We start from the raw sequence: 12,475 nt of genomic DNA, 5'->3' as shown, positions 1-12,475 counted from the left end.
GGCAGGATACACCCTGGACGGAGTGCCAACCCATCACAGGGCACATATTATTGTTATTATTATTATTATTGTTATTAATAATAATAACAATAATAATAATAATAATAATAATAATAATAATAATAATAATAATAATAATAATATTACTTTGGATACTTATTTGGTTTATCCATTTAACTTATGTAGAATACTTTAATGAAGAGAATTTATTTTCTCCCTAAAGTATCATAATCCTATTTATTTATTTAATCAGTTAGGCGGTTAACTATCAGAAAGTTGTGATTAGTAGAATAATGTTACAATTCATGAAAGATTTCGGTTTTGTAAAAGGAAGCATTCAACTGTAGTTGTCTAATTATACTCAGAGGGTCGCTCTTTACCAACGGACAAAATTATTAAAGCTCTCCACCCTTTTCATGATATGTTCCAGCCTTCTCCTGATACTGAGAAGCATTGATGCAGAAGGTTGTCGTTATTATCTACATTTAGTCCTATTTTAAATTAACATATAGAACACGGTTGTGCATGAATATAAATATTGTGGACGTTGCGGAATGGAACAGAAAATCTTTTCGTTTTCGACACCATGTATTTTGGCTTGTATTTGTGTTTTAATTCGCGCTGTTCGTGGAGATTTGAGCTACACATTCCCGGAGGAAAAGAAGCAGCAATATGTGATCGGAAATATAGCAAAGGATCTCGGACTTGATGTGAAACGATTATCTGCTCGTAAAGCTCGAATAGAGACGGAAGGCAGCGCTAAACGGTACTGCGACATTAATCTGAATAGTGGGAATCTGGTCGTGGCAGAAACAATAGATCGAGAGGAGCTTTGCGGCTCGAAAATTTCTTGCACCCTTAATTACGAGCTTGTGTTGGAAAATCCTCTTGATGTGCATCGCATTTCACTGCATATTCAGGATATAAACGACAACGCGCCGAGATTTCCTAATGAACGGATAATGTTTGATATTCGGGAATCAGCTGTTAAAGGAGAACGTTTTCCTTTGGATGAAGCTCATGACTCTGATATAGGCCAAAACACGGTTCAAGGATATTCGCTGGAAAGAAATAATCATTTTGTTTTATCGGTTAAAGAAAACGCGGAGGGAGGAAAATACGCTGAACTGGTTTTGGACAAAGAGCTGGATCGTGAACAGACGAAGGAAATAGATTTAATATTTACTGCTACTGATGGAGGCTCACCACAGAGGTCTGGTACTGCAGTTATCCACATCAATGTGCTTGATGCTAATGACAATACCCCGGTTTTTAGTCAGTCTGTGTATAAGGTTACTCTCGCTGAAAACGCAGCGTTGGGTGCAGAAGTAGTTACAGTGAGCGCTACAGACGCTGATGAGGGCGTGAACGGGGAAGTCAGTTATGAATTTAGTCGAATCTCTGGCAAAGCAGCAAAATTATTTTCTATTGATAAGGTAACTGGTAAAATTACAGTAAACGGAAATATTGATTATGAAGAAGAAACGTCACATGAAATGAGAGTCCAGGTAAAAGACGGTCCTGGCTTAGCATCCACTGCCAAAATTATTATAGACATCAGTGATGTAAATGACAATGCTCCAATAATTATTCTTAAATCACTGAATGATCCAATACCTGAAAATTCAGTGACAGGAACTGAAGTAGCCATAATAAATATTCAGGATAATGATTCAGGAGATAATCGAAAAGTCCGATGCTCCATCCAAGAAAATGTTCCTTTCAGATTAAACCCATCCATTAAAAACTACTTTTCTTTGATAACCACGAGCTTGTTAGACAGAGAGAAAGAACTAGATTATAACATAACAATCACTGCTACTGATGGAGGATCTCCACCTTTATCCACATCTATAACCATTCATTTAACTGTATCTGATGTGAACGACAATCCTCCTGTATTTGAACAGCAATCCTACACTGCATATGTAATGGAAAATAACAAACCAGGAACCTCTATTAGTTCTGTTACTGCAAGAGACCCAGACTGGAGGCAGAACGGTACAGTACTGTATTCTCTGGTGTCCAGTGAGATAAACGCTCTTCCAGTGACTTCATTTTTATCCATTAACTCAGATACAGGAGTGATCCAGGCTGTGAGGTCGTTTGACTACGAAAAGTTCAGAAACTTTAAAGTCCAGGTTGTAGCCAGAGACAACGGTTCTCCTCCACTCAGCAGCAACGTGACTGTGAGTGTGTTCATATCAGATGAGAATGATAACTCTCCACAGATATTATACCCTGCTCCAGAGGGAAAGTCTTTAATGACTGAGATGGTCCCTAAAGCTTCTCTCTCTGGTTCTCTGGTCTCCAAAGTGATCGCTGTGGATGCTGACTCTGGACAGAACGCGTGGCTGTCGTATCAGATAGTCAAATCTACCGATCCGGGACTTTTCACTATCGGTCTCCATAGTGGAGAGATCAGGGCTCAGAGGGACATTACTGAATCTGACAGCATGAAACAGAACCTTGTCATCTCTGTGAAAGATAACGGACAGCCGCCTCTCTCTGCTACCTGTTCTGTGTATTTACTTATTTCTGATAATCTTGCCGAAGTTCCTGAACTTAAAGACATGACTTATGAGGAGAACAATTCCAAACTGACTTTTTATCTGATCATCGCGCTAGTTTCCGTGTCCACCTTCTTTCTGACTTTCATTATTCTGATCCTGGCTGTGAGGTTTTGCCACAGGAGAAAGCCCAGACTGTTGTTTGATGGAGCGGTCGCCATTCCCAGTGCGTATCTCCCTCCTAACTATGCAGAGGTGGAGGGAGCTGGAACTCTCCGCAGTTCTTACAATTATGACACGTATCTAACAACAGGATCACGTACCAGTGACTTCAAGTTCATCACATCTTACAATGACAGCACGCTTGCTGCAGGTGGAACCCTGATAAAGGGCCAAAATGAGGCTTTAGCTACAAGCTTGATAACACTTAACAATACATGTGATGCAGATGAGGTAAGAAAAGTGCTATCAAAAAATTCTTTAATATTAAATCTTTTTTCATTGTTAGCTCTGGATCTTAGAAACCACATATCGCTGCTTTTCCTTTTTGTTTTGGATCTAATGACTATTTCAACGATTTCTCTTCATGGTAATGAACTTTCAATGTGTTGCATAAGCGGTTCATTATTCATTCATTCATTCATTCATTCATTCATTCATTCATTCATTCATCTTCCACCGCTTATACGAACTACCTCGTGTCACGGGGAGCCTGTGCCTATCTCAGGCGTCATTGGGCATCAACACAGCGGTTCATTAGATTTTTTTTATCGTGATGTAATCATTTGATCAAAAGTTTTTCCCTATGTTGTTGGTAAATATGGCTGATTTGAAATACTTTCATATTATTCTCATAAGCTCTATGTTCAAAATCTATGTAAGTTGTCTCACATACTGTGTATGAAGTTTGTTATTGTTTCTTTTAAATTAATTAGCTTTCCAAGATTCTACCATATTACTGTTTTATATATATTTAAGTTCCCTAAATACTGCAGGGTAGATCTATATGTTGAGATGGTTGTTGTGGTTTATGAGTGTGTTCTCATGGTTTTTCAGTGACACTGATGTTTTTCTTAAATTTTGGTTGAAGATTTGTCCTTGTCATTTTTCTGGACCTCTAAACTTGGTGTGATGATTTACATAATGACTTCAGTCTATTTGATTCATTTGCTGGTATAGATGAAGTAACTTTAAGTCTTGTTTATGATTGGAAAAGGAGTATGGGAGTTTCCTCATGGTCAGACAAGTGGAGCAAAGGGTCGTATTATTGGTTGTCTGGATTTTTCAAAATTGCTGCCCATAATCAGGTCTGAGGCGGCATTATCTGATTTACTACAAAACACACTGTATTTGAGATTTTGATCTAAATTTACTGTGAGTACACTTGTCATACTGAAGAAGTTGGATGATGGTTGTGATCTTGCGGGGTGTTCTAAGATTTTAGCAGCATTGTGTTAGTAAATAACGAGAGAAAAAATAAAACACTAAACAGTTAACGAAAGGGTGTATTTCAGGTACAGTAATCTAAATGAATCTACATATATGTCTTTGATTGCTTTTCAGATACACCTGCTGCGACGATTTATTTTTCTTAGCAAATGTAAAAATATTATTTCAGGTAAAACTGTTTTTTTTGAAGCAGATAAGAGACCATCAATGCAAAACTTTAACCTGCCATAACAATAAAAATCCCCAAAGGGTCGCTGTTTAACAACAGACTAACAAACAGAGCTCTACACCCATATTATTATCTTGCACCATCCCATAACGTCGAGAAGGATTGCTACAGAAGGTTGTTCAACCTCTAGTATAAAATTAATTAATGATAGTAATCATTACATATTACAAGCATCGTTACCCGTAAAGATATTCAGCTCAGTAAAGAATGGAAAAGATGATATCATCGTTATCTTTATTGGTTCTTGTGATTTACTTTTGGATATTTATTCGCGCTGTTCGTGGAGATTTGAGCTACACATTCCCGGAAGAAACGAAGCAGCAATATGTGATCGGAAATATAGCAAAGGATCTCGGACTTGATGTGAAACGATTATCTGCTCGTAAAGCTCGAATAGAGACGGAAGGCAGCGCTAAACGGTACTGCGACATTAATCTGAGTAGTGGGAATCTGGTCGTGGCAGAAACAATAGATCGAGAGAAGCTTTGCGGCTCGAAAATTTCTTGCACCCTTAATTACGAGCTTGTGTTGGAAAATCCTCTTGATGTGCATCGCATTTCACTGCATATTCAGGATATAAACGACAACGCGCCGAGATTTCCTAATGAACGGATAATGTTTGATATTCGGGAATCAGCTGTTAAAGGAGAACGTTTTCCTTTGGATGAAGCTCACGACTCTGATATAGGCCAAAACACGGTTCAAGGATATTCGCTGGAAATAAATAATCATTTTGTTTTATCGGTTAAAGAAAACGCGGAGGGAGGAAAATACGCTGAACTGGTTTTGGACAAAGAGCTGGATCGTGAACAGACGAAGGAAATAGATTTAATATTTACTGCTACTGATGGAGGCTCACCACAGAGGTCTGGTACTGCAGTTATCCACATCAATGTGCTTGATGCTAATGACAATACACCGGTTTTTAGTCAGTCTGTGTATAAGGTTACTCTCGCTGAAAACGCAGCGTTGGGTGCAGAAGTAGTTACAGTGAGCGCTACAGACGCTGATGAGGGCGTGAACGGGGAAGTCAGTTATGAATTTAGTCGAATCTCTGATACAGCTTCAAAATTATTTTCTATTGATAAGGTAACTGGTAAAGTTACAGTAAACGGAAATATTGATTATGAAGAGGAAACGTCATATGAAATGAGAGTCCAGGCAAAAGACGGTCCTGGCTTAGCATCCACTGCCAAAATGATTATAGACATCACTGATGTAAATGACAACGCTCCAAGAATTATTACTAAATCACTGAATGATCCAATACCTGAAAATTCAGTGACAGGAACTGAAGTAGCCATAATAAATATTCAGGATAATGATTCAGGAGATAATCGAAAATTCCGATGTTCCATACAAGAAAATGTTCCTTTCAGATTAAACCCATCCATTAAAAACTACTTTTCTTTGGTAACCACGAGCTTGTTAGACAGAGAGAAAGAACCAGATTATAACATAACAATCACTGCTACTGATGCAGGATCTCCACCTTTATCCACATCTATAACCATTCATTTAACTGTATCTGATGTGAACGACAATCCTCCTGTATTTGAACAGCAATCCTACACTGCATATGTAATGGAAAATAACAAACCAGGAACCTCTATTAGTTCTGTTACAGCAAGAGACCCAGACTGGAGGCAGAACGGTACAGTACTGTATTCTCTGGTGTCCAGTGAGATAAACTCTCTTCCAGTGACTTCATTTTTATCCATTAACTCAGATACAGGAGTGATCCAGGCTGTGAGGTCATTTGACTATGAAAAGTTCAGAAACTTTAAAGTCCAGGTTGTAGCCAGAGACAACGGTTCTCCTCCACTCAGCAGCAACGTGACTGTGAGTGTGTTCATATCAGATGAGAATGATAACTCTCCACAGATATTATACCCTGCTCCAGAGGGAAAGTCTTTAATGACTGAGATGGTCCCTAAAGCTGCTCTCTCTGGCTCTCTGGTCTCCAAAGTGATCGCTGTGGATGCTGACTCTGGACAGAACGCGTGGCTGTCGTATCAGATAGTCAAATCTACCGATCCGGGACTTTTCACTATCGGTCTCCATAGTGGAGAGATCAGGGCTCAGAGGGACATTACTGAATCTGACAGCATGAAACAGAACCTTGTCATCTCTGTGAAAGATAACGGACAGCCGCCTCTCTCTGCTACCTGTTCTGTATATTTACTTATTTCTGATAATCTTGCCGAAGTTCCTGAACTTAAAGACATGACTTATGAGGAGAACAATTCCAAACTGACTTTTTATCTGATCATCGCGCTAGTTTCCATGTCCACCTTCTTTCTGACTTTCATTATTCTGATCCTGGCTGTGAGGTTTTGCCACAGGAGAAAGCCCAGACTGTTGTTTGATGGAGCGGTCACCATTCCCAGCGCGTATCTCCCTCCTAACTATGCAGAGGTGGAGGGAGCTGGAACTCTCCGCAGTTCTTACAATTATGACACGTATCTAACGACAGGATCACGTACCAGTGACTTCAAGTTCATCACGTCTTACAATGACAGCACACTTGCTGCTGGTGGAACTCTGATAAAGGGCCAAAACGACACTATAGCTGCAAGCTTGATTACGCTTAATAATACTGAAGAGGGAGATGAGGTAAGGATTCTTGCCTTTCCTTTGAGTGGTGATTTATTTATTTAATTCCATGGGATGCTCTTTAAAACTATCTCATCTTTGTCCATTATATCTAGTAATGTCAGATGGACTAGCAACATGTATTTAGATTGTAATAACAAACTCTGCTTTCTTAATGTTGTTTGCTGCACTTCTGGTTTTTGAACCATTTGTCTTGAAATTTAAAAAAATATATTTACATACCATTTGCATCATGTCCATATTACTAAAGCATTATTAATCTTGCTGCTGGTGGAACTGATAAAAGGCCAAGATGAAGCTTTAGCTACAATTTTAATTTCACTTAGCAATACAGAAAATGGAGCTGGTGAAAAAACTATATTTTTTCTTACCGTCTTTTTCTTATTTAATCACAGGTGTAATATAACTGATTTCTCAAGTGAAAGTCAATTTGCAGACAAGATAAAAATATCAACACTTGAATATTACTTTTCAACCCAGTTGTTCTATCTTAAATTTTAAAAAGACCTCAAAGAAAATTATATAGCTTGCACATTATTTTTATGGCACAACAAAATGCAATTGTTGTGAGATTAGTCATTCAAAACTCACAAGAATTTTGTTGTTTCGAAGAAGACTTATCTACAATACAACACTCCCTACTTTCCTCCCCAGCTGTGCAGAACAAGAGACCTCCAGTCTTGAGTATATTTAACTCTAGGCATTGTGTGTGCTGTATGTGTTATAAATTGGACTTAGCTGTTATGTTTACGTGCCAATACTAAATTGACATTGAAATCCTGTTTACTCTAAAATCAACACAGCACAATGTTATTCTGTACAATTAAAACTGGGTCACAGAGATTGTGTGTTCACTGTTTTGTGCTCAGAAATGATCAAGTCCATTACATGACATTTGGCTGTAAATTTAAAGTGATCAGCACCATAATAACCAGCGGGCCATTTCAGTGTACACTGATTGCTCCATGTCACGCAATGCTGCATTTTCTGTCCTACAGTTGTTAGGCTTCTTAGCAATTTCTGGTAGAAACAAATGGGCAGCATGGCAGAGATAAGAAAAGTATGTTGTGTGATATCTATAATGGTGGATGCTTCTTAAACTGCTGTGTTAAAAGTTTGTATGATGTGTATGCATTGTTGGCCATGTAACTGTGGGTCTGAATAAGTAATGTTTGTGATTCTCCATGAGATTGTTTGTTAAGTTTGTCATGATTCATCATGTTAATCGTGTAATACCATAAAAAACTTATCATTAAGGACTTTATTGTGGTTTGATATTCACTGAATGAATATTGGGTTCCGTTTCAAACTGGCTTCACTTCCCTAGGATTATTAAATATATCCTCAAGCTGTTGAAGTTCTGTTCACTGACACTTATTCACAGTTGTTTTATTAATGTAGTTATTGTTTGTTCTTTTTTTTATGGATTAGCACTTTGATGACTTGCCTTTATGTAAATAGTTTTTTTATATAGTAGATCTACAAATATGATGCTAAACTGCTATTCACGGTTCTAAAATGGAAGGAGTCATATAATCTATTCTGAATAAAAAATAAAAATGAATTAAAAGATGAAAAGCTTTATTCAGCTTAGAACACAGATAATTATTCGCATTTTATTTGACTGAGCCTCTCCGTTTTGTCCTGTTGCCTTAGTTCTGTTAATCCAGTGTAGAGTTAAAAGTAGATAGATTCAGCACTGTTCGCGTGGACAGCGATACAACGCCACTGGCAACAAAATGCCAGTCAAGTCAAGGATGTTTTTATTGTCATTTTAAACATATATTATCGATGCAGTACAGAGTAATATGAAACAACGTTCCTATAGGATCTTGGTGCTACATTAAACACCTCAGAAGTAGGTCTAAAGTTTAAAAAAAACAAATAATAATAATCTATCGAAATAAAATGCATATGTGCAAACTTGTGTAAAGATTGCAGGACAACTGATAGTGTAAAACAAGAGACAGTGCAAACAGACAATAGAATAAACTATAAGACAGATAAGAGAGAGATAATTAAGATAGCGCCGACAGTCTGTTGGTTTGCCTAACATTTGTAGCAGCATTTTAGAAAAGATAGAAATGTTAAAACAATCAGTTTGCAGCAGCATTTAAGAATGTAGAAAAAACAAAAGTGCAAAATGTGCAGACTAATTTCAAAGATGTATAAATAAGTACAAAGTGTGTGTGTGTGTATCGGTCCAGTCCCTAGGTGTTGAGGAGTGTTGAGAATGCTAAAATTCTGCTACGTACATATTATATGTTGCAAGTCGTTTACTAAACTTAACGGTCCATCCGTTCATTGAGAAATAAAATCAGAAAGATTACACACTATGTTTTGCATCGAATTTGCAGTAAAAACAAAATGCTCAGAGCGTCGCTGTTCACCAACACTTGCACGTGGTACTAAACCCTGACTGGGCAGCTGCAGTGAACAGAAACGGGAAGATCTTTTCGCAAAATGCTGTAGTCGAGCTTGATTTCTCCGCGCTGTTGTGTTTAGGGGCGGTTTGTAAATCCTGTACATATAAAGTTAAGTGGAATCTCTCAAGAATAGAATTTCAGCTCTTTAAATATGGCACGCACGATGCCCTCAGTCCCGTTGTCTTCTCTAATCATGGCGCTTCTTTTCATCCTTTTCTCATCCGCCCATGGAGACATGAGCTACACTGTTCCAGAGGAAACCAAGGCTCAGTTTGTGATTGGAAATATTGCAAAGGACCTCGGAACAGATGCTACAAAATTAAAAATACGAAAAGCCCGAGTTGAAACAGAGGATAGCAGCAAGCGGTATGTGGATATTAATTTTAATACAGGAGATTTGATCGTCTCAGAGACAATAGACCGGGAAAAGCTTTGTGGTTCGAGATTAAACTGCATCCTGAATTATGAACTCGTCTTTGAAAATCCGCTAGAACTACATCGTCTTTCTCTGAATATTCAAGATATTAATGACAACGCGCCAAAATTTATTAAGGAGAGAATTAGCTTTGAAATTCACGAGTCCGCTGTTAAAGGGCAGCGCTTCCGATTGGATGAAGCTCACGATTCTGACATCGGACATAACGGAGTTAGTTCCTATTCTCTCCAGAAGAACGACCATTTCGTTTTGTCTGTACAAGAAAATAAAAACGGACGGAAACACGCGGAACTTGTTCTGGATAAAGAACTGGATCGCGAACAACAGAAGGATATTGACTTGATTCTTACCGCAGTGGACGGCGGGATTCCTCCGAGATCAGGGACTGCTGTTATACACATCACTGTGCTAGATGCTAATGATAATGTTCCGGTGTTCAGTCAGCCTGTATATAAAGTCGTTTTAGCTGAAAACGCACCGATAGGAACAGAAGTCGTTACTGTGAGTGCAGAAGATGCAGATGAAGGAGCAAACGGTGCAGTCACATATGAATTCAGTCATATTCCGGATAACGCAGTACAACTATTTACTATTCATGAGATTACTGGACAAATTAAGGTAGCCGGAGACATCGACTATGAGGAGGAAAAATATTATGAAATTGGAGTACAGGCTAAAGATGGATCTGGTTTAGCATCGACTGCAAGTGTTATTATAGAGATTACTGATGTCAATGATAATGCTCCTAAAATTATTATTAAATCTCTGAATAATCCTCTACCTGAGAATGTTATTGTGGGCACTGAAGTAGCCATAATTAATGTTCAGGATAAAGATTCAGGAGATAATCGACAGATCCGTTGTTCAATTCAGGGAAATGTTCCTTTTAAATTAAATCCATCTATCAAAAATTATTTTTCACTGATAACGACAGGCATGCTCGATCGAGAGCTGGAAGAAGGTTATAACATAACAATCACTGCTACTGATGGAGGATCTCCATCTTTATCCTCATCTATAACCATTTATTTAACTGTATCTGATGTGAACGACAATCCTCCTGTATTTGAACAGCAATCCTACACTGCATATGTAATGGAAAATAACAAACCAGGAACATCTATTAGTTCTGTTACTGCAAGAGACCCAGACTGGAGGCAGAACGGTACAGTACTGTATTCTCTGGTGTCCAGTGAGATAAATTCTCTTCCAGTGACTTCATTTTTATCCATTAACTCAGATACAGGAGTGATCCAGGCTGTGAGGTCATTTGACTATGAAAAGTTCAGAAACTTTAAAGTCCAGGTTGTAGCCAGAGACAACGGTTCTCCTCCACTCAGCAGCAACGTGACTGTGAGTGTGTTCATATCAGATGAGAATGATAACTCTCCACAGATATTATACCCTGCTCCAGAGGGCAAGTCTTTAATGACTGAGATGGTCCCTAAAGCTGCTCTCTCTGGCTCTCTGGTCTCCAAAGTGATCGCTGTGGATGCTGACTCTGGACAGAACGCGTGGCTGTCGTATCAGATAGTCAAATCTACCGATCCGGGACTTTTCACTATCGGTCTCCATAGTGGAGAGATCAGGGCTCAGAGGGACATTACTGAATCTGACAGCATGAAACAGAACCTTGTCATCTCTGTGAAAGATAACGGACAGCCGCCTCTCTCTGCTACCTGTTCTGTATATTTACTTATTTCTGATAATCTTGCTGAAGTTCCTGAACTTAAAGACATGACTTATGAGGAGAACAATTCCAAACTGACTTTTTATCTGATCATCGCGCTAGTTTCCGTGTCCACCTTCTTTCTGACTTTCATAATTCTGATCCTGGCTGTGAGGTTTTGCCACAGGAGAAAGCCCAGACTGTTGTTTGATGGAGCGGTCGCCATTCCCAGTGCGTATCTCCCTCCTAACTATGCAGAGGTGGAGGGAGCTGGAACTCTCCGCAGTGCTTACAATTATGACACGTATCTAACGACAGGATCACGTACCAGTGACTTCAAGTTCATCACGTCTTACAATGACAGCACGCTTGCTGCAGGTGGAACTCTCAAAAAAAGTCCAGATGAGGCTTTTGCCACAACCTTGATAACACTTAATAATACAGGAGAGGAGGATGAGGTAAGAAAAGATGGTGTCTCCCATCTTTTGTTGGTTTCTTTGAATGATAGTTATGATTGATTTTTCAGCTCTATCCAAATAATTGTCATAATTTGTAATTGTTTTTTATATGGTAACATATTATGAGAATGACAATACCCATCTGTTTGTTATAAAACTTTTTGCTACATTGAGGTCAAACGCATGCTCCTGCTGTTATGGAATACAGTTCCTTTTTGTTGTTGTTGTCTAGAAAACCATTCGGATCAGCCTGCAGTTATACTGTATATAATAAGTAATTAATTTTCATTTCATTTGTTTCCGAAATAATTACACTGAAACACTGCTATCTCAATTTTTAGTAATTATTTTTGAAAGTATAATAATTTAAATTCATTCATCTGTTTTTACGTCACAACTTACTTCTAATTAAACGTGAAGACGATTAAATGTCTGAAGAGAAACTGATCATGTTAAATGATTCGACCCTCTTAGTTTTTCTTTCTCCACCTCATGTTGCACTTCACTTTCATTCCGTTTAATCAAAACGTGATTTGAATAAATACATTTCTTGTAGTATTGTTTTTAAATGAGTGTCGGATTCTTTTAGTTGTTGTAGCATTGAAAGTGTCTCGAATTAAATGAAGGGATTAAAGATTGGGATTTTTTTAGTTCCTTTATCTTAATAAAACGTCTGTGATTA

At 38.2% G+C, this 12,475-nt stretch overlaps 1 protein-coding gene across 12 annotated transcripts in view; it reads left to right on the top strand.

Annotated features, from left to right (window-relative positions):
- Positions 1–12,475, top strand: part of LOC132862894 (protocadherin gamma-C5-like) — a 212,980-nt gene that overhangs the window by 41,408 nt on the left and 159,097 nt on the right. For 2 of the 12 annotated variants that reach the window (XM_060895277.1, XM_060895251.1), the window contains exon 1: positions 472–2,963. The exons of 6 other annotated variants lie outside the window; for them this stretch is intronic. In XM_060895277.1, coding sequence (XP_060751260.1) covers positions 555–2,963 — 2,409 coding nt within the window. In that variant the 5' untranslated portion in view covers positions 472–554. Of the gene's footprint in view, positions 1–471; positions 2,964–4,319; positions 6,805–9,259; positions 11,794–12,475 lie in introns of those variants that run through there. 4 more of the 12 variants (XM_060895274.1, XM_060895250.1, XM_060895253.1 and 1 more) reach the window with 3 other exon arrangements.

Source organism: Tachysurus vachellii, chromosome 20 (genome assembly GCF_030014155.1).
Source record: "Tachysurus vachellii isolate PV-2020 chromosome 20, HZAU_Pvac_v1, whole genome shotgun sequence".
NCBI lineage: Eukaryota > Metazoa > Chordata > Actinopteri > Siluriformes > Bagridae > Tachysurus > Tachysurus vachellii.
This window is presented reverse-complemented; position numbering and strand designations above follow the sequence as displayed.